This window comes from Eumetopias jubatus, unplaced genomic scaffold, assembly GCF_037043125.1.
Source record: "Eumetopias jubatus isolate StellerSeaLion01/CBP00866 unplaced genomic scaffold, mEumJub1_p1.0 scaffold_10, whole genome shotgun sequence".
In the NCBI taxonomy this organism is placed as follows: domain Eukaryota; kingdom Metazoa; phylum Chordata; class Mammalia; order Carnivora; family Otariidae; genus Eumetopias; species Eumetopias jubatus.
The window spans coordinates 21,568,239-21,588,658 of record NW_028274816.1 but is presented as its reverse complement, the minus strand read 5'-3'; the positions used below and the strand labels follow the sequence as shown (position 1 = coordinate 21,588,658).

The window sequence follows — 20,420 nt, the reverse complement described above, 5'->3', positions numbered from 1 at the left end:
TGCTCCACCTCCCACCCCCATCCCTCTGAGGACCAGCCCCTTGAAGAGCCTCAGTGCCAGGGCACTGTCCTTGAGCTGATGCTGGGGAGTGGGTGGAGGGCAGGAAAGACCAGCATCAGCTATGGAATGATGCCCTTGCTTTGGGGGCAGGAACAGCTGACAAGAGTGACCATAGGGGGACCCACTGAGGAAAGGGCATCAGCTTCCCAAGTGGCTGGGCCTAGCCCCTAGAAGTTCTGGACTGGGTCCTGAGCCAGGGTAAGGGCCTTACTGAAAGGGAAGGTGGTGAAAGGGTCCCTGTGAGGACCAGTCCAGGATACCCTTCTGACCTGCCCCAGGGAAGCCCAGTTGCTAGTTCAGGCTTCTCTGGCTCCTTGTTAGGCTAAGTGGGCTCCTCTGACCATTGCCCAGGGAAGACTTCCCATGGTCGTCCAGCCTCCTGCTCCTCCTTGAGTCCATGGGCTACAGCCGGCCACCTTTGTTGAACTGGATGCACCAGTGGGAGTTGGCTGCGCGTGGGCTAAGGTGGGTGCGGTCCTCATGCCCCATGAGGGGCTGCAGCTCCTGCTGCTGGGGGATATCAGCGCTGCTCTCACTGCGAGAGCGGCCTGCTTTGGCCAGGCTTGGGGGAAAGGCGAAGCTAGGGCGTGGATCATAAGGCAGGTCGAAAGGGGGCTGGGGCTCTTCAGCGGCCAGCGGGCAAGGAGGCACGCGGGTCATAGTCGGGGCCTGGGTACAGGGCGGGGACGCCAGGCTCTCCAGGGACGAGATGCTCTGGTTCCAGCCCGCCTGCATGTCCACGGGCACAATCTTGGTGGTTTCCGAGGACACGTACACTGCCAGATCTCCCTGCCCACTCTTCCAGGGTAGCTCCTTCTCTGCACAGGTTGGGGAGGGGGGGATGATGCGTGGGCTTGGGCACACCTCAAGGCTCCCTGGGGACAGAGAGTACATATGCACTCATTAGTAACACAGTGGAATCCTTTTCAAGTATCACCACGTTGTCGTAAATAAATTCATTCCACATTTGCCCTAATACATCCATATGTGCGATTAGTTGATGAGGGAAAGCTCTCCATTGTATATCCCCAGCACCTAGCACATGGCTGGGCACAGAGTAGTTGCTCAGCAAATACTGACTAAATGAATGAAGGTAACTCAAGAGAGAAGAGGCGCTAGGCAGGAAGAAAGCCCATCTGTGATCAGTCCTCACCAACTTGCAGCACTGGCCTCAGAAACCACATCCTGCCAGGCCCTGTCCCAGAGGAGACAGCATTGAGGGTGAGGGAGACCTCGAGGCTCCACGCCAAAGGCTTTGGTGCTGGACGCCCTGCCTGAGCACCCACCACAGCCCTTTGGTGCACCAGAGCCCAGGAGAGTGAGCTCATGCAAACCCCATAGCAGGCGAGACGCTGTGCCGCAAAGGGGACCTGAGCCAAGGAGTCCCAGCACTGCTGGCAGCCGGCATGGGAGGCCGGGCCACTGTGTGACAGGAAGTCCGAGGTTCTGAAAGAGGAGAAGCCCCCTGGGCCACCTCCCACGCCCTGCTCTCCAAAGTCAACACAATGCCTTGCATATAACAGGTGCTCAGTCTGTACCTGCTCATTGATAAAGTCCTGCGCAGTCGAGTACGTTATGAAATGTATTGATGCTGTGATTGGAAGTAAAACTCCCTCTCTTGAAAGACCCAGAATATTAAATTTTAACAACCACCACCACGAGACTAAAACAACAACAAAATTCAATCTTCACCTTTGGAGGAGGCTTCATTGGCCTGAAAACTGTTAAGTGAAAGGAAAAAAAAAAATCAAGCATTCATCTATTCTTTCCTGTATGAACTGCCCCTCAAAGTAATGAAGTCACTGATGTGAAGTTTTTATAGAAAAAGTGCTGATAACGCAGATGACAAAGGAGATGGAGAGTATGACCACTGTGCAGCCCTGGATGCAGTGCTGGGTCTGGCGATGACCGTCAGCGGCTGCTAACACTGCCGAACAGCTATTGGTGAACTTCCCAGTGGGTGGGCCAGGTTACCATCCGAACCCAGTGATCAACAGTAACCTCACAGAAGACAGACCCCAGAGGGGATGTGTTTCCCGATGTGACGTGGTACAAAGTACGCCATCACCGCCACTCAAAAATTCTTAGCAAAACATCTAAACTGACATCTGATCGAGATTTAATGACTGGTTTAAAAGAAATATAAGGCACAGTGAAACATATTAAAATGATGCTTTGGGGATTCTTTCAGCAAAATCCAGATAAGGAAAGACTGGGACAAATAACCAGATTATTTCCATAAATACATGGGAAGGAAAAAAGGAGGGGGGGACCTGTAAATCAGGGTTACTCAAACTTGACATCACTGACAAGATGGAACAGATACTTTGTTGTAGGCTGTCCCATGCATTAGAGGACATTTAGCAGCGTCCCTGGCCTCTACCCGCTACATGCAAGCGCGCCTCTCCAGTTGTGGCAACCAAAAATGGCTCCAGATATTGCCAAATGTCCCCTGCAGGCAAAGTCACTCCACTACCACCCCCTTGAGAACCACTGCTGTAGGATAAAAGAGACTTAGCAACCAAATGTCATGTGTGGGCCTTGTATGGATTTTTATTTGAAATCTACTGCAAAAAAAAAAAAATTTAAGACAATCAGGGAAATTTGAACATGTGACAAAGACTTTAGATATAATGGTATTATGAGTAATATTTTTTAAGAAGAATCCTTATCTTTTAAAGATACATACTTAAGTATTTATTGACAAGGTGAATGATATCTGAGATTTGCTTCAAAAGAACCCAGTGAAGAGATGGGCATAGGTGAGAGGGGATAGACGAAATGAGACTCGGAGTAGGTAATTATTGAAGCTGGGTAATGGGTAGATGGAAGTTTATTATTCTGTCTATTGTATATTTTGCAATTTTCTATAATAAACATTTTAGAAATGACACCTGAGGATGCTGGAGCCAACTAGCAGTGATATTATGAGTAAGTTAGGTCTCCACATATGGAAACACGTATATATTGTTTTTTATCCGCAATAATGCCGTTCTGATGAATGCAGACCCCTCCCCCAGGCCAGGCTGCCATCCTCACCAGGGGCTCTACCTGAGGGCAGGTGTGCTGAGCATGGGTCACAACAGAGCCTGGTGTTTGGTTTGCTTGTTGCCTCGTATGCCTCGCCAGACTGTAAAGGGAGGCTAGGAGGCAGTGACAAAGCTGCAGGCTTTGGAGTCAGATGGGTCAGGTTCAAATTCTGGTACTGCTGTGGGATCATGGACAGATTCCAAGACCCTTTGGCTCTATGAGCTCAGTTCCCCCATCTTGGTTGTTGTGAGGTTTGAATCAGATCAGGCATGTCAGATGTCTGATTATAAAGGAGATGCTCGGGAAATGCTGCGTGGTGAATAAATGAGTAGGAAAAGGGAGTTGTCTGGAGGGAAGGCCAGAGGGAAGAGGGAAGAAGGTGGCTGCACAGCCCCAGCCTGCCCCAGGGGAGGTAGACTGGGAGGGAAGCATTACCTGAGACCTTGCCCTCTTGAAGAACCTCACTGGTGGCCCGAGCCACAAAGATGATCCCCTCGTCGTCCTCCTTCTCTGTCTCTGAACTGTCACTCTCCTCCTCCTCCTCCGACTCCACAGTTAAGATCACAGCAGCTGGACGGGGACAAGATGAGTGGAGATGGCCAGCCCAGCAGCTGCTTCTTGGTGCCGCCTAAGCCCAAGCCAGCTCTCCGTCCACCCAGGCAAGAGCCCATGGCTGGCACAGCCCCCCACCTTCTCCTCTGGCTATTTCAGCACTGGCCTAGGGGTTGGGGCTGGAGAGGAAGGGAGGTGGGGCTGCAGAGCCCCTCCTCAGAGGAAGCCAGCGGGGAGGTCCTACTTTCTAGCCCCTCCATCCTGTTCTCTCAGACCTGGACCCGTCATCAGCTGAAAACATGAGCGCATCTGGAGAGGTGGAAGGCCCATCAATGCTCAGCTCATCCAAACTCCTGGTTTTGCAGACAGGACACTGGGCTCGGGGACACCCATCCTTCAAGCTCCCCCCTTCTCCATGATACTTTCTCCAAGTCCTCAGGGCCTATAACCTGTAGTTAGCTACCAGACACCTCCCGCCACAAACTAAGAACTGCTTAGAACATGGTCAGCTTTGAAATCAAGTAAGCCCGTCAGGTCCCTGAAGGGAGGAGCCTCAGCCTATGGCACTGAATGCAGCACAGAGGGGATCCTCCAGATTTTGGTTGATGGGCCTCTGCCCTCCCACCCCATCCTCAGCCCCACCCCCACTCCCTGCTTGCCTGTGTCCTGAAAGCCCAGGTCTCGAGGAGGTTTCCCATTTGTGGCCTCAGTGTTAGCCAAGCCATCCTTCTGAGGACCAAGAAAAAAAACCCTAAGCCTCTGATTGTGGCTCAAAACCCCAACCCTGTTGTCTGGTAGGGTCTCCCTGACACAGCGGGGCTGGGAATCTGTGTCAATCCCAGTGGTTCCATCCACCCGGGGCACCCCAGGCAAGTGTTGTGGAGTGTAAGTAACCTATGCCCCAGCAAGGGCTCGGGATGCCTCAGCCTGGGCTGAATTAGGGACTCATGGAGCTCCCCCTGTCCCTGCCCCCAGGAACCTGCCTTTCTCTTGCTGGGTTCATTTCTGGTAGGAGGTCCTGCTGCCTCCCAGCAGGTGACCGCCCACACAGCAAGAGGCAGATCTCCCCCAGAAGGCCTCACCTTACCCTTCTTGGACTCCAGGAGGATGCAAAAGGGAACACAAACTATTGCACCCACCAAGGCCTTGAGGATTATCCAACTCGGGGTCCCCCTGGGCTGGATCCCAATACTTGGGAGCTTGAAACTATGCACCATCAGCCTCCAGGCCCAAACAGAAGTCCCAGAGAAAGCACGTGCCTTCTTGCGACTGGTCTTGCGAGGTCGTGGCTTGCTCTTGTTGAGGCAGATGTTGTGCTTGGTGGACTTAAAGGACTCTAGCCGCCGCTTCATGTTTTGCTGGAAGATCTCCTTGTCCTGCCGTTCCTGAGCATCCTCTGAGATGAAGTGGCGGCTGCAGCTGGCTTTGTACTGGCAATGACAGCCCCGCCCTGCCATGAGGCTGGGAGCCTTGGCCTCCCACAGGAACCCAGGCCACAGCACCATGTGCACCATAGTCCCTGCCAGTCCAGTTTTTCCAGAACCAACCATGGATTAAAAAAACAAAAAATACAATAGGAACCCAGCCAGACACTCTGTATTCTCAATTCACTGGAGGAAAAACTTTTTATCACGAATCCATTCCCCCCAAATCTTGCTGTCTCTATCCTCTACTGCCCTTCCCAATCCCCTGACTTGAAGTAACAAGAGGCCGGAGACCCTGTAACTTGTCCCTCAGGGCTACTATGAGACTGTGGGGGACATTTTCTTCTTAGCACTTCCATTTAGGAGCCTGGTCCCCTGTGCCTTTCCCCTCCCCAACCCCCAGTACACAGGATTCTCCCTCCACAATGAACTCTCCAGCCAGCCATTTCTGCAAAAACTTTGGACTTCCAGAACTATCTCTCCTGACACCCTGGACCCTCTTGGTCCCAAAAGCCACCTGCACCCAATTCAGGACCACCCCCATCATCTGTTCCTTCCCACTCTTTCTCACAAAGACCAAGCCCACTACGTAGCTACCTAGACTGCCAGATAGAAGTACTGCCATTTGGTCTGAATCGTTTCATCTGGGCTCACCTCCCCAGTAAGATCTTTTCCTATGCTTCCTATTTTCTGCTGCCCTGAGCCAGTTCTAAGAGCTCCCTTCAAGTTTCCCATCTACCCTCCTCTACCTAATCATCCAGAGGGACCCCTCTCTCCTGGGGGTGCTGGAATCAGCTCCCTCACAGGCCTCCCCCTGAACCCTGGCCCATTTTGCTCAACCCACTCCTCCCTGCCTCCATCAGCTCCTGGCTCCCTCCCATTCCCCCTGCCCAAGCACCTTCACTCCTCCCCTCACCATGCCCATCCCCTGCCTTTAAGCATGCTCCTGCCCATATTCCCCTGAAGAAAGCCTTTCCACTGAAGCCACTGCTTCCCTTTTGCTGCCAAACTTTTATACTATGATTCTGACACTTTCCCTCATACCCCTTACTTTCTTAAAAACAGAAATATAACTCCGGGGTTCACGAGTCCATGGTGCTGCCTTCTCCCTGGTCACCAGTGCCATGGCATGGCCTCTGGTTAGGCGCTGACCTGACCTCTGTGGAGCATCCAGCTGTTCTGCCCCAGGCCTCCGAGACACCACCTGCTACAGCTCCTCTCCCCTCCTTTGCTGGCTCCCCTTCCTTTTCTCCCATGTGGATTCCTCACAGTGTTGTCCTTGGCCCTCCTCTCTCCCCTCTAAATGTTCTCTGCAGTGAACTAGCCCTTCCCCTAGCTTCAGCTAGCCTCGTGATAGAGACCATGACGCCATCAGACCAACTGCATTTCAGTCACCTGCACAATTTACTAAGCCCACAGATTCTTAGTCCCATTCCATACTACAAAATCAGAATCTCCAGGAGGTGAAGCCAGGAATATATATTCTAGCAAGCTGCCCCAGGGGATTCTGATGTCACCAGGTGAGGAAACCTCTGATGATAAAGATTGCTTATTTTTTTTTTTTTAAAGATTTTATTTATTTAATTGACAGAGAGAGAGACAGAGAGAGAGGGAACACAAGCAGGGGGAGTGGGAGAGGGAGAAGCAGGCTTCCTGCCTAGCAGGGAGCCCGATGCGGGGCTCGATCCCGGGACCCCGGGATCATGACCTGAGCCGAAGGCAGTCGCTTAACCAACTGAGCCACCCAGGCGCCCCAAGATTGCTTATTAAATCGTTAGTTCTAGGGGCGCCTGGGTGGCTCAGGTTGTGATCCCAGGATCCTGGAATCGAGCCCCACGTCGGGCTCCCTGCTCAGTGGGAAGCCTGCTTCTCCCTCTCCCACTTCCCCTGCTTATGTTCCCTCTCTCACTCTCTCTCTCTCTCTTTCTCTCTGTTAAGTAAATAAAATCTTTTAAAAAAATTGCTAGTTCTAGCCCTTATCTCTCTCTTAAACTATCATCTCCTATTTGTAACTGCATACTAAACACTTCTGTCTCTTTCTGATGACATTTCTCTCTCTCTCTAATGACATTTCTGTGAAGAACACGAAGAATTACAGATTGTGTTATGGTATAACTAAGTGGACTCAGAACTAGTTGAGTAACCATACCCAAAAATGCTTGATCCATGTCAGTCTGGAGGAAAGTCTTTGGTAGCATGCCACAGGGCTCTGTTCCTCAGCTCTATCCTGTTCAACATTTTATGTTGATTTGGATGAATACAAAGTTAACAGGCTTAGTAAATTTTCACATGATATGAATCTGAACAGATATTTGGTGCCACACATGGGATCCAAACGATGGAATGATAAGCTAAATCAAATAAGATGACATTTAACAGGGATAAGCACAATCTTACTCCAGTTTTTTTTTAATTGACTACATAAGAATTGCACCCATTGACCAATCTTAGTACACACATCCATAGACAACCAATCATTACGTACATCCTGATGTGATACAATAAGAAATACATAGCATACCTAGTGAAAGTTCCTGAATCTGACCAGGCCTCTAGATTTAACTACCAGGAAATACAGGGGATGGAGAAACATGTTAAACACCACCACTGGACTACAATCAGTAGAATCCATAAAATGGGAAATTCTCTGAGACAAAGTATCCAGTTTCTTCATAAATAAATAAGCAAGTGGGTGAAAAGGAAAAGGAACTATTAGAGATTTCTTCTTTAATAAAGAGACATATTTACCAAACGCAAAGTGTGGACTTTATTTGGATCCTGGTTTAAACAAACCATCTGGAAAACAGATGTTTATGAACATTGGTTGGATATTTCATGTGAAAAGGAATTATTGTTATTTGTTGTGAGTGACAACAGCACTATTATATATATATGTATATATATATATAATATACATATACATGAATACATATAGGGAGTTCCTGCCACACAGAGACACATATTGAAATATTTAGAGGTGATATGATATGATATGTCTGGAGTTAAGATAATAAAGTGTGGATGGGGTGAGGTGGGGGTACAGCATGTTACAAGATTAACCATGCATTGATAGAGGAGCTCAGCGATGGATACATGAGAGTTATTTTATTCTGTCTAGTTTTGTGAATGAGTAAAATTTGCCTTGAGAAAAAAGTAAACAAAATGAAACAAAAACCCCACAGGTTGGATAAGACAGAGTTCAACAGTCATTAACTGAGGAAGATTATGGGGGTGTGTCTAATTGTAAGGATAATATGGAGCCTCAGAGTGGTAAAACAAAGCTGGGGGGATTCTGAGCAGCGGGAAGAGAATGGCAAATTCTAGAGCTAAAAAGGTAGGAGAGCCCCTATGCCATGCCCTGACCAACCACAGCTAGAGGAGCCTTCTGGGCCTTGTTTCTTAATGACCAAAGAAGACACACCAGGGAGAGGCAATGCTGACTTGAGGGCAAGAAGGCCTGTGTGAAAGGGAACTGTCTTGGAACCTTTGAAGGTTTATCTGCAGAGCTGCAGAGAGTCAAATTAGGACCAGTGCCACCGAGTTAAGGGAAGCCAATTCCGTCTCAATGAAAGAAATAACCTGGACTGTTTCAGCTGCCAGGAATCGTAACAGCTGCCTTCCCGGTTCAGAAAAGTTCAATGTAATGGCTTGCTGCCCTCTTGTGGGATTGCAGCAGATTCCCTCCCGGATGGGCTGGGCCTTCGAGCCCCAAAGCTTCCTGACCTGCATTAGACTAACATTACCTAAAAGAGATGCCTGCCTTCCCCATGCTAAGCTGGTCCCCACAGGCTTCCTCCAGTACTTCTGCTTCTGTCTGTGACCCCATCAAGCCCTCTGTAGTCTGTCCCCTCCTCTCCCCTTCAGGACAACCACCCAATCCTATGTGCTCCTCTCCCTTATCACCACCCAGGTCCGATCTGGTGTTTCAATCTGGCCTCCCAACTGGCTCTCCCCGTCTCTCACCTCACCCCAATTTGGTCTGTGCTCTGCTACCAGAAGAAGACATCTTTAAACAGTGCTTGTATCAGGCCAACCCTTTCTCAAAAAAACAAACAAACAACAACAACAACAAAAAAACTAAAAGTTATTACAACAAGATGAAACCCATACTCTTCAACTGGGTGTTTTTAGCTCTCCACTAGCTGGTGCCAACTGCCTCTTGAGCCTGTAGTCATGGCTTCCCCAGACCAACCTTCCCCAACCCCCCCGCCCCAGCTCCCTTTAGAACTCTCACACCCTGCCTGCTCTCACCCTGCGGCGTGGCTTGTAGAGGCCTCCACAGAGCAGATGGTGCATCACAGCATCCTCACGGTCCCGGCCGCTGCGCACTGTGTCAATCACCTGCAGATCCAGACACGCTCCACTGCCACTCTCCCTCCTGCAGGAGGCAGGGAACATGTGTGCGGGGAGGGGCCAGGAGGCACAGGCCAGGGGGAGGGCAAAAAGCAAAGGTGCCCACAAATCTTCCCCAAAAGGGATGCACAGAGAGGGCCCAGTAGAGAGGAGCTTGAGGAATTGGAAGGGGGCTCAAGGACTTACAGCAGGTTGGTGACAGAGGTCTCTGCCACAGAATTGCGGCTGGGCATAGAGGGCAGAGTGAGCCCTGTGGAGGACAAGATATGGCCTCCCTGCAGGGGCCAAGACAGAGGTGAGACGGCAATCAGATGGAGGGGGGCCCAGACAGTCAAAGGGTAATAAAAAGAACAATAGTTAACATTTATTCTGCTCTTTGATCTTCCAGGTACTGTGCTACGCACTTTAAATATTGAATCCAGGGCGCCTGGGTGGCTCAGTTGGTTAAGCGACTGCCTTCGGCTCGGGTCATGATCCCGGAGTCCCGGGATCGAGTCCCGCATCGGGCTCCCTGCTTGGCAGGGAGCCTGCTTCTCCCTGTCACCCTCCCCCCTCTCATGTATTCTCACTCTCTCAAATAAATAAATCTTTAAAAAATAAATAAATAAATAAATAAATAAATAAATATTGAATCCACAAAACTCCGTGACATAGGTATTCTTATTCCTGCTTTCTTACAATTGAGGAAACTGAGGCTCAGAGAGGCTAAGGGACTTACCCAAATCACAAGCCTGTAAGTGGTAAGAATTGAACTGCATCTGCTGACTCGAGAGTCCAGCTCTTTCTCACCTTTCTCTACTGCCTGCCAGACTCTGAATTTAGCATCAGGTCAGGCTGGTGCCTGCAGCTACCACTTTACCAGACCATGGAGTCAGCTGGGAATTCCCAACTCCCTGCTCAGGTCCTGCCTGTCACCCCTTCCTGCCTTGCTCTGCTGGCTACCTGCCCACCCACCACTGGCTACTGGCCCACCTGGTCCACGAAGCTGATGGCATCCCGGATGTTGAGTCTATAGTACACATCCCAGATCTGGTCCCGGATGCGGTAGGCTGACCGCCGCATCAGCAGCTGACTCAGGTACTTCTTGTCAAACTGCTCCCACCTACAGAGGACGTCAGGCCCAGCCCTGAGCGCCATCCCCAAAGCCCAGCTGGCTGGCCCTTCCTCAGATGGGGCAGGGGCACTGCCAGCACTGGCCTGGCTCTCTTGGTATGGGCCTCAGCCAGGGAGAATCTCAAAGCTAATCCCGGCCCTTATGGAACTTACAGCTTTATGGGAAAGCCTGACATTAAATTGAAGTTATTGCAACAACTAAAATTGCAACCATAACAAGAACTACAAAGCACAGAGTATGATAGGGATTTGTCCTAGTCAGGGAGGCCAGGGAAGTCCTCCTTAGAGAATTGATGCCTATGGTGAGATCTGAAGGATGAACAGGTTAAGTAGGCGAGAAGGAGGTAAGGGAATGTTCTAATACACAGAATATGGGCAAAGGTCCCAGTGGCAGGGTGGGGGAAGCAGAGTGGGTCCTGAGGTTCTAAACCAGGATCCGTGTAATTAGCAGGCAGAGAGTCAAAGGCAGAGCAGAACACGATGAGGCTGGAGTCTGGCAGGTGCCAGACCACACAGGGCCAGGCAGGCCTCCCTGGGAAGACTTGTCTTATCCTGAGAGTACTGGGATGCCACTGAAGAGCTCCTGGCAGAGGTCACCCAGCCCAAGTTTGGCTGTGTCCCTTCTCAGAAGTGTGGCACATCCCCAATGCTGCCCTGGCTGGTGGGGCTGCAGCTGCTGAAGGAGCCTTGGGGGAGCTCCCTCACCTGTCCCTCCAGTAGTGATAGCCATGGTGCCCCACAACGTCCTCCACTGCAGCCAGAATGTGGTCAAAAGTCTAGAAGGGGGTGGGTAGGGGGACTGGATCAGGACTCTGCTCAAAATAGAAGGAAGAGAGGTATAGGTGGAGGGATGGGGTTCTGGTACCCACGTGCTCATGCAGCTCCTGGTTCAGGGTGGGTTTGTGATGCTCACTCCTCTTCACCTTCAGCCACTTGACCAGTGGCTTGATGGTTAAGCCCTATGGACAGGCAGCAGGTGAGCCCTGCCCTATCCAGTTCCCTGCTGCCCTTCTCTCCCCATAATTACACCTCAGCTTCTGTACCTCCACCTTACTGCACTCAAGGTCTGGGAAGTCAGGTCCCTATCCCCCAAAGAGAAGAGCCCTGGTCCCAAAGGCTCCATGCCTCCCCCAGGGCCTGCCAGACCCTCTCCCTACCCACCCTCATGGGCTCTCCCACCTGCACAATGACTGTGAAGAAGACCACCACAATAGTGGTGGCCACAAAGTAGTCCTTGGCAGGGACCTTGGTCCTGTCCAGTAGGATGACGAGAGCGAAGGCCACAGCCCCCCGCAGGCCCCCATAGGACATCACCACCTGGTCAATCTTGTCCAGAGGGACCAGCCGGAACTGATTCAGCACCCACGTCTGCAGGACTACGCCTACAGCAGGAGGGAGGCCAGTGGGAGCAGGGCGTTGGGAGTGGAGGACCCAGGAGTGGATGACACCAAGTATCTGGGCTAAGGTCTGAGAGGGGTTGGGAGGGGTGAGCAATGGGACAGGGGGGGTGCTTAGGAATTGACAAGGATGTGGACTCAAAGTGGGGGATGAGCTGGGGCAGGGCAGAAAGGAGAGTGGGAAAGCAGAGGGTGCTGGCAATACCGAGGGCTCGGAAGAACAGGATGAAGAAGAGGGTGCCCAGCACCAGCCCAGAATCCCAGGCCCACTTAGAAGAGTCCACAGCCGAGATGCCAAGCAGCATGAAGATGACGGTCTCAGCGCAGCTGGCTAGAGTCTTCATTGTGTATTTGACAGCCGTGCGTGACTTATGGGATATGTTGGCCTCCACATACTTCTTACAGCCCAGGCCACACATAGTCACACTGGGAGAGGAATGAACAGACAGGGCTAGTAAGGAGGGGTTGCAGCCTCTGGGGTTTGAGCGTGCTGCAGGAGGGGTACTGCCCATCACAGGATGTCAGACCGTCAGAGCTGAAGCCCAGGGAGGCAAAGAGACTGTCCCAGGATAGCTAGTGGTGGGTGGTCTTGGGATAAGGGTCCAAATCTCCAGGTTCCCACTCAGTGCCTCCTGGAAGGGAAGCTGCGAGAAACATGCTCTGACTAGCATCCTCTCTGAGGCACTTTTTAAAGTGCTGTGGCCATTAGAGCTGGTAGCACCAGGACCTGAGGTCCACTTCTAGCTCAGCCTATACCCCAGAGAGTGCTTTAGGCAGAGGAAGATTGGGTTCTGAGGTGCCTAGGGCAGTTCTGGAGGCAGATCCTGAAACATTACCTGAGGTTTGCCGTCTCCCCAGGGGAGTTTGAGGCTCCCACTACCACAAGGGCTCAGGGAAGCCTATTGCCTCCTCAGGGTCCTGCTTCTGTCCATGTAAGGGGCAACCATCTCCAATGCCCCCTCCCAGCTGCCTACATGCAAGGCCCCCATGACTCACGCAAGAATAGCAGAAAGCGAGGCCATTTCAGCAGTGAGGTAGGCTGCATAGGCGAGGAGGAAGACCAGCAGCGGCTCGATGATGCGGACCCGCTTGGTGAAGCGTGTGGTCAGGGCCAGGAGGAAGGCAAAGACTAAGCCCACGGCTGCCCCGCCCAGACTGACCACAAACAGGGAGGCTGGGGGAGGAGTGGGTTGTCAGCATGACCCCAGGCCTGGACCCCACCTGGGCAGACAAGACTGCTGCCTGGCAGGGAGTGGAGGACAATGCCCACTGTACTCCCCGGGGGTCAGGATCCCAGAGCCAGGATCCTGGGAAAGCCCCCCCTTCTCAGGTTCTCAGGATCCCATTTCTCCATAGTGGAGGGAAGGGAATGAGGCAACCCAACAGCCTCCTCTGTCCTGATGCAGTTGGGGGCAGGGACTCAGCAACCCAGCCAAGAGGGGGAAATACTGACCGACTCCTTTCAGGTAGTCAGCAGCCTGCACGTTGGCAGAGCCCATCTCCACAAAGGAGTTGCAGACCTTGTACAGCACCTGAGTGAGAAGAGGAGAGTCAGGAGCAAGGAGAGGGAAGGCCCAAATGGGACTGCCAGGAGAAGGTGAAAACTGAGGCTGTATTTCTTCCCCAGGGGACCCAGGGAAGGGTATGAGCATGCTCAGACACCCAACTAGTCAGAGCATGGTAGCGGCAGTCAGGGAATGGCAGCCAACTGAGCACTCTCACCACGGTGACAGCATCATTGAGCAGGGACTCGCCAAAGACGATGATAAAGAGAGTGTCGTTGACGTGCACCTCCTCAAAGACAGCCAGGACGGCCACGGGGTCCACCGCTGAGATGAGGCTCCCAAACAGCAGAAAGTCCAGCAAGCTGGCCTGCACTCGAGGGGCTTTTGAGGGACAGATGAGGGACAGCAGCTGGTGAGGTATCTGGTCTCCCACAGCATTCCTTGTGACAAGCCCTGGCTCCCACCACCACCCCCTGCCCCCGCATTGTGGAAACAAGGATGCCCAGAGAGGACTTGGGATGGTGAAGACAGTGTCAGCCCGCAGGTCAGGAGACTTGAGCCTAAGGCCTGGCTTTGCCACTTACCAGCTCTGTGATGTTGGCGCTGTCACTGTCACATGACTTCTCTTAAGCCATGCCTCCTCATCTGCCTACCTCACGAGATTGCTGCAAAATCAACCCAGGAGATGGCTAAGAAAGTCTAAGTAACCTGAAAAGTTAAGGTGGCGCTGAGAATAAAAATTGCAACTGCAGTAATAAGAACCACTAGCAGGTGGAAACTGGCTGCTGACTGGCTTTATCAGGGACAAGAACAAGAGAGTGCTTTCTCCCACACTTGTGGTTCTCAGCCTAAAGGATGTCAGCAGGAGGGGCAGGGGCTGTCCATCCACGAGGGCTAAGTATGATAGGAAAAGCATGGGGAGAACTTGAATATGACATAGAATCTCTGTGAGCCTGTTTCCTCATGTATATATTGGGAATAATAACAGTATCTCCCTCAAAAGTTTCTTTATTTAGCCAGAGTCTCATACATAGTAAGCACCTAATAGATATTACTTATTATTGTTGTTGTTGTTGTTATTATTATTATCTGATGTTTTCCCTTCCTATTATTATTATCTGATGTTCTCCCTTCCCTTCCTGCCCCAAAGAGTTTACTCATCCATAGGAAAACCAGGCTGGAGTCCTCAAGTAGAAATAGCACACCTCCCCTTGTACCTTGGAAGAAGTATGAATTATCAAAGTTCAGAGTTGAATGGATTTGGGTACAGGAAATGAGGAAGAAGGGAGTAGGAAGGCAGCCTAAGGACAAGGAGCCCCAGTAAAACAGACCTCTCCTACTAACCTTGAACCTGTTATCAAATGAGTTCAAGGCCTTCTATTTCCTCATCTATTAAGTGGGACAAATTATACCCCAACAGGGTTGCTATAGAGTCCATGGGATAAGTAAAAAGAGAACACTCAGTGTAATGTATTGCATCCTGTGGATGTATGATACAGATTTATCTATAATAATAATAATAATAACAGTAATAACAACAACAGGGATGCCTGGCTGGCTCAGTCATAACAGCATGTGACTCTTGACCTCGAGGTCATGAGTTCAAGCCCCATGCTGGGTGTAGAGATTACTTAAAAAAAATTCAGGGGTCCCCTAGGTGGCGGTTGGGCATCTGACTTGGTTTTGGCTCACATCCTGATGGCGTCTTGAGATGCAGCTGCGCCTCAGGCTCAACGCTCAGCAAGTGTGCTTGATTCTCTTCTCCCTCTGCCCTTCCCCACTATGTACACGCTCTCTCAAATAAATGAATGAATCTTTAAAAAAAAATGTAAGGGGGTGCCTGGCTGAACAGTGGCTGGCTCAGTGAATGAAGCATGACTCTTGATCTTGGGGTTGTAGGTTCAAGCCCCATGTTGGGTGTAGAGATTGCTTAAAAATAAAATCGTTAAAAAAAATCTTAATTTAAAAAAAATAATAATAGAAAACCACCCTGATGTGACCTGGGCAGAGCCAGGATGGTTGGCCCTCACGGAACAGTGAATTGTGCCTCAGGGGAGCAAGACTGGCAAGTGGCAGTGTGGTAACAGAGGGCAAGAGGCAGCAGAGTAGTAATGCAGGCTTCCCAGCCTCGGCAGCCCACACACAGCTGGGAGCCAGGCCTCTGCTCAGCTGTCATACTGCAGAAGCCCAGACTCAACTGGCAGAGACCTAAATGAAGGCTGAAGGCCCATCTGGAGCGTTGCCTTGCACTCCAGGTAGGAGGGACCTAAGACAGAGCTCTCAGGGCATGGCTCTTGCCAATATGGGATCTCCAGAGCTGGAGAAGGGAGTTGGGTGATGAATCTGGCAAAGCCTCCCTCTGCCAGTCCAGGTCCTAGTGTCACTCACCCACAAGTCCAGCCTGCTGCAGGCCCCAGAGGGCAGCACCTGTTGTGAAGGCATTCCAGAGTGTGCCCACCACGGCATAGGTGAGGATGGCACCCAAATTGTCAAAGAACAGCCGGCTAGGCATGAAATAGCCCGAGTCCAGCACAATAGGAGGCAGCAGGAAGAGGAAGAATGTGCCTGGCTCCAGCTGGTACTCAGCTTTCTTGGCCACAGCCAAGACAATGCCTCCAAGCACCAGTCCCAGCAAAATCAGCAGGCAGCTCTCAGGGACCAGCGATGTCACCTTCCGCGACAAGTGAAACACTACAATGCAAGAAGAGGGCAGGATGTATTAGCTTATGGGACACACACACACACACACACACACACACACACTGGCCTTTAACCTCCCAGTCTTAAAAGGTTATCTAAGGTCAGGAACCCTGACCCTGGGACCAAGGAGGAGAAAAGAGAGGCAAGACTGCTAGAATCTCCAACTTGCATGGCTACAAGCCCTCCACTGCAGCTAAGGTTGTCTGTCTCTTGGTGCTTCTGTCATGGTAAACTAGGCCTTTCTTGCTCTTTCCATTCTGGAAATGCCCCCTCCTCTCTACTCTCATCCTCAGGGGACCTCACCTTTCTCTGATCTCCCTTATTCATAGCTATTATTTGAGCCTCAGCAAATGTTAGCTGGTATATTTTTATGCATAACATAGTTATTAAAATCAGGGCCTCTAGAGTCAGGCTGCCTGGGTTCAAAGACTAGCTCCTCTATTTACTAGTTCTGTGGCCTTGGAGCACATAACTTCACCTCTCTGACTTTCAGTTTTCTTGTCAGCAAAATGGAAATAAAAACAGTCATGATCTCATAGAATTGTTGTAAGGTTTAAGTAAAACAATCTACTCGATAGCACTTAACCTAGTGCTTTATCATAAGCACTCAATAAACATTACCTAATATATAGCGTCTTGCTCCCTATCTAGACAATAACACATATTATATCTCCTAGCAGCACTGTAGACCTCCTAGCCCAAAGTGCTTCTCATTATATAGGCTCAACTAATGGCACAATAGCTTAAAAAACATTGGGTTTAGCAGTAAGAGGATATCCAGTTCTTCTGGCTCCATCACTTTCTAACCGTGTGATCTCAAGCTATTTAATTTACCTGAACTCTGGGGAAGGATGCCTGGCTGGCTCAGTCAGTAGAGCATGCCACTCTTGATCTCGGGGTTGTGAGCTTGAGTTGTGTATAGAGATTACTTAAAAATAAAAAACCTTTAAAAAAATGACTCTGGGGGAAAATAATGACAGACCTGCCCCCAGGAAAAGAAGAGGAACTATGAATTGGGTTTCTAGCATTATCACCACTATTTGCCCACTAAAACAAACTCTTTTGGCTTTCCCCTAGGCCCTGAGATCCTGAGTAAACACTTCTCCCCATACCTGGAGTGGCAGGTAGTGGAAGTGTTAGCCTATGTGAGACCCAATGCCAAGACAGTGCCCTTTGGAAGCTATATGCAAAGGGCTTAGAACAGTTCCTGGCACACAGTGGGATCTACATAAATATTTGTTGAATAAAAGGGGAAAAGAGGGTGCCTGGGTGGCTCAGTCGGTTAAGCATCTGCCTTCGGCTCAGGTCATGATCCCAGGGTCCTGGGATCAAGTCCCGCATCGGGCTCCTTGCTCTGCGGGGAGCCTGCCTCTCCCTCTCCTCCCCACTTGTGCTCTATCTCTGTCTCTCTCTCTCAAATAAATAAATAAAATCTAAAAAAATAAAATAAAAATTAAATTTAAAAAAAGGGGGGGAACCTCCTAGCAATGAAGCTGAGGGAAGGTATCCCTGAGCATCCTACTGATCTCTCCCATCCTCTGTGAGGACTCGTGTGTGTGTGTGTGTGTGTGTGTGTGTGTGTGTGTGTGTGTGTGTGTCTGATGAGGAGGCTCTCTTCTTCTACCTCCAGAGGAGGTGACATCCAAGCTAGGCAAGGCACTACAGTTTATTGGGGAAACTACAGTTGTTGCTATATAAACCCTAAATAAAACAAGAACTTTCCTGCAACTCATAAACTCCTCAGCAAACCCAATTCTCGGCTCCCAAATCTGGGCTCCTCCCTCTTGCTCTCACTGCTGCCAGGCCCTAAGGTAAATTCAGTCATAGATCTGCCCACACACATCCCTACCTTCAGTTCCCCTCTCCTCTCCTTCAGGGACTCCATTCCATCCTCACTTCCAGAGCATGCATCAACCCCAGCACTGCAATCCAAAACCCATCACCAAAGCCTGTTCTCGGGCAGAACTCGGTTCCCTGAAGGCCTTCAGGCCCCATTTTCCATTATTAATGGGCTGCAAGAACAGAGTGGAAACTTCTTCTGTTCCTGCCCAGCAACCCCACCCCCCACCCCCAGCAGAGTCCCTGGGGGAGTTGAGGGGCACATTCTAAGCTGTGTGATTCCTACAGGAAGACTGTATTGGTGAGATTGGAGTACAGCCTGTGCCAGCATAGCTGGGGAGTAGCAACGCTCAGCTATAATTAGTCACCCCCACAGCAGAGCCTGAACAACAGGGAGATGGAGGAGGGTCTCTGGTAGGAGGAGGGACCACTGGCTGCTCAGAAGTGGGGAAGAAGGGGCAAAGGCAAGGAAAAGCGGCTCTATTCAAGGTAAGGAATGTGAAGCACAACCTTTAATGTGCAGACTGAAGGAGGTCGGATGTATGAAAGCACCTAGTGTAGGCAGCAGATAGTAAGGCCCTAAGAAATGGAAGGGTTGGGGCGCCTGGGTGGCTCAGTTGTTAAGCGTCTGCCTTCGGCTCAGGTCATGACCCCAGGGTCCTGGGATCGAGCCCCACATGGGGCTCCCTGCTCAGTGGGAAGCCTGCTTCTCCCTCTCACACTGCCCCTGTTATGTTCCCTCTCTCGCTGTGTCTCTCTGTTAAATAAATAAATAAAATCTTAAAAAAAAAAAAAATGGAAGGGTTTTTTGTTTGTTTTTTACCCTGAAAAGGGAAGAATGTAGATCTGAATCATGGTGGGGGGGTCCTGCTAAGCACACCTAAAGAACGGTGCCATCTATAGGAGAGCAGAGGGGGGCCTAGAGGAAAAGTGGCAATCTAGTATCCCAAGAGAGTGGACACTTGTATGTGGTCTCCTGGGAAGACTGCTTCTGCAGATCCAGAATGCCTGGATTCGCTGGAGAACACTATCTCCACAATGTCTCCACACATCTTTGTTGCTGACAGAGGTTTCTAGGAGCCTGGAGATTGGTGGAGAAGAGGCCAGACCGAAGGGCTTATGGGGAGGAGGGGGGCAGAGAGGGCAAAGAGTGTAGGGATGGGAAGAGCTGGGGGCAGCCCTCAGAGAATGCCAGTCCTCAGACCTCCCCCGCGGGGAGGGGAGGAGGGAGACAGGGCGCAGGAACTCTGTGAGAGCCCGGATTTGTGGAATCGGAACCTGAGTCTTGGCACTGCAAGAAGCCGGCCCAGATCTGGGCACTAGGGGTTGGGGGCGGGTCCGCTGCCGGCCGCCGGCCTGGCGCTCACACACACGCACTCACCGATTTTGGCCAGGCTGGCCACCAGGATCCACAGGGCTACCAGGTAGGGCGCCTCCACCTCGTGCCACTGCCAGCGGAAGAGCGCCAGCCCTGCGGGAGGCTCGCCGGACGACCTCGGCTCCTGGGTGGGCTCTTCGGTGGCGGCCGCCCCCGCCAGGGGCAGCCCGAACAGCGGTAGTGCGGCGCGCAGCATCCTGCCGCCTGCCTAGCCGCCCTCCCGGCACCGCACGGCCGCCGGCCCCGCGTCGCCGCCGCGCCTACCGGCCGCCCCCGCGTCACAAGCACGTGGGGCCCGCTCCCCCCAATCCCAGCTCCGAAACCCCCAAGCCGGGTCCGGACTCCGAGACCGTGCCCCGGGCGTCCGGACTCTGGACCCCTGCTCCTCCCCCCCTCTAAACCAGTCTGAGCTCTGGAAATCCCCCAGTCGAGCTCTCCAAGTCCCGAAACCTATTCCTTCGAGTCCGCTCCCACAAACCTTCCCCAAAGCTCCCCTGACCCGGTTTCAGAGCTGCGAGCGGCCACAGCCCTCCGGAGGCGCGGCCGCATCCCACCCGCCGGAGGCGGTAGCCCGTCGCGGGAGCGGAGGGGATCTGCGGGGGGCGGGGTCCAGGCCGGAGGGGCGCATCTCCTTCATCGCTAGTGCCGACCCGCTGGAGCCGCCGGCAGCCGGTACTGAAGGCGCGGGCCCCGACGCTGCCCCGTGCAGACTGCAGGGGGCAGTGCGCCGCCGCCCTCCGGAGCCTAGGACCCCCTTCGGCCCCCGCCCAGACCAGCACTGCGCACGCGCACTGGGCCCTCCCAGAAAGCCGTGAGGGACAACGCCGTCCTTCCTCAACGTCCCCAGAAACTCCAAGGCCCAAACTGGTCCCAGTTCATTCGAGGCTGATAAGGAAGCTGTTCCTCTTTATCTCCCAAACCGAGGAGCACCCGGCCTCCCTTTCGGTCAAACTACAGGAAAGTCTCCTCACCTTTTCCATGAAAACAGAAGGGAACCTATCTTCTTTCCCTTAACTATGAGAAAACCCGGCCTATCGATTCCCTTCAAACTAAAAGGGATCCCCTCACC

The 20,420-nt window shown here is 51.8% G+C and overlaps 1 protein-coding gene across 1 annotated transcript; it reads right to left on the bottom strand.

Annotated features, from left to right (window-relative positions):
* On the bottom strand, nucleotides 1-19,547 carry SLC9A5 (solute carrier family 9 member A5). Its single transcript, XM_028090604.2, has 16 exons — nucleotides 19,355-19,547; nucleotides 15,823-16,125; nucleotides 13,652-13,815; nucleotides 13,383-13,461; nucleotides 12,926-13,103; nucleotides 12,135-12,355; nucleotides 11,712-11,914; nucleotides 11,402-11,491; nucleotides 11,238-11,308; nucleotides 10,392-10,521; nucleotides 9,606-9,694; nucleotides 9,318-9,444; nucleotides 4,902-5,072; nucleotides 4,302-4,371; nucleotides 3,526-3,660; nucleotides 1-935 (listed from the first exon to the last, which is right to left on the bottom strand). The coding sequence occupies exons 1-16, from the start codon at nucleotides 19,545-19,547 to the stop codon at nucleotides 463-465; spliced, it is 2,697 nt and encodes an 898-aa protein (XP_027946405.1). The 3' UTR covers nucleotides 1-462.
* Between the last annotated feature and the right edge of the window lie 873 nt (nucleotides 19,548-20,420).

What these genes read in the sequence shown, in the direction of transcription:
- SLC9A5 (XM_028090604.2), bottom strand. Translation starts at nt 19,547, where the DNA reads ATGCTGCGCGCCGCACTACCGCTGTTCGGGCTGCCCCTGGCGGGGGCG. An exon ending in CCATCAGCTTCGTGGACCAG is followed by an intron (nt 9,695 to 10,391) that starts GTGGGCCAGTAG and finishes TGGCCCCTGCAG; the next exon opens with GGAGGCCATATCTTGTCCTC. An exon ending in CCTGGGCTTTCAGGACACAG is followed by an intron (nt 3,661 to 4,301) that starts GCAAGCAGGGAG and finishes GTCCCCGTCCAG; the next exon opens with CTGCTGTGATCTTAACTGTG.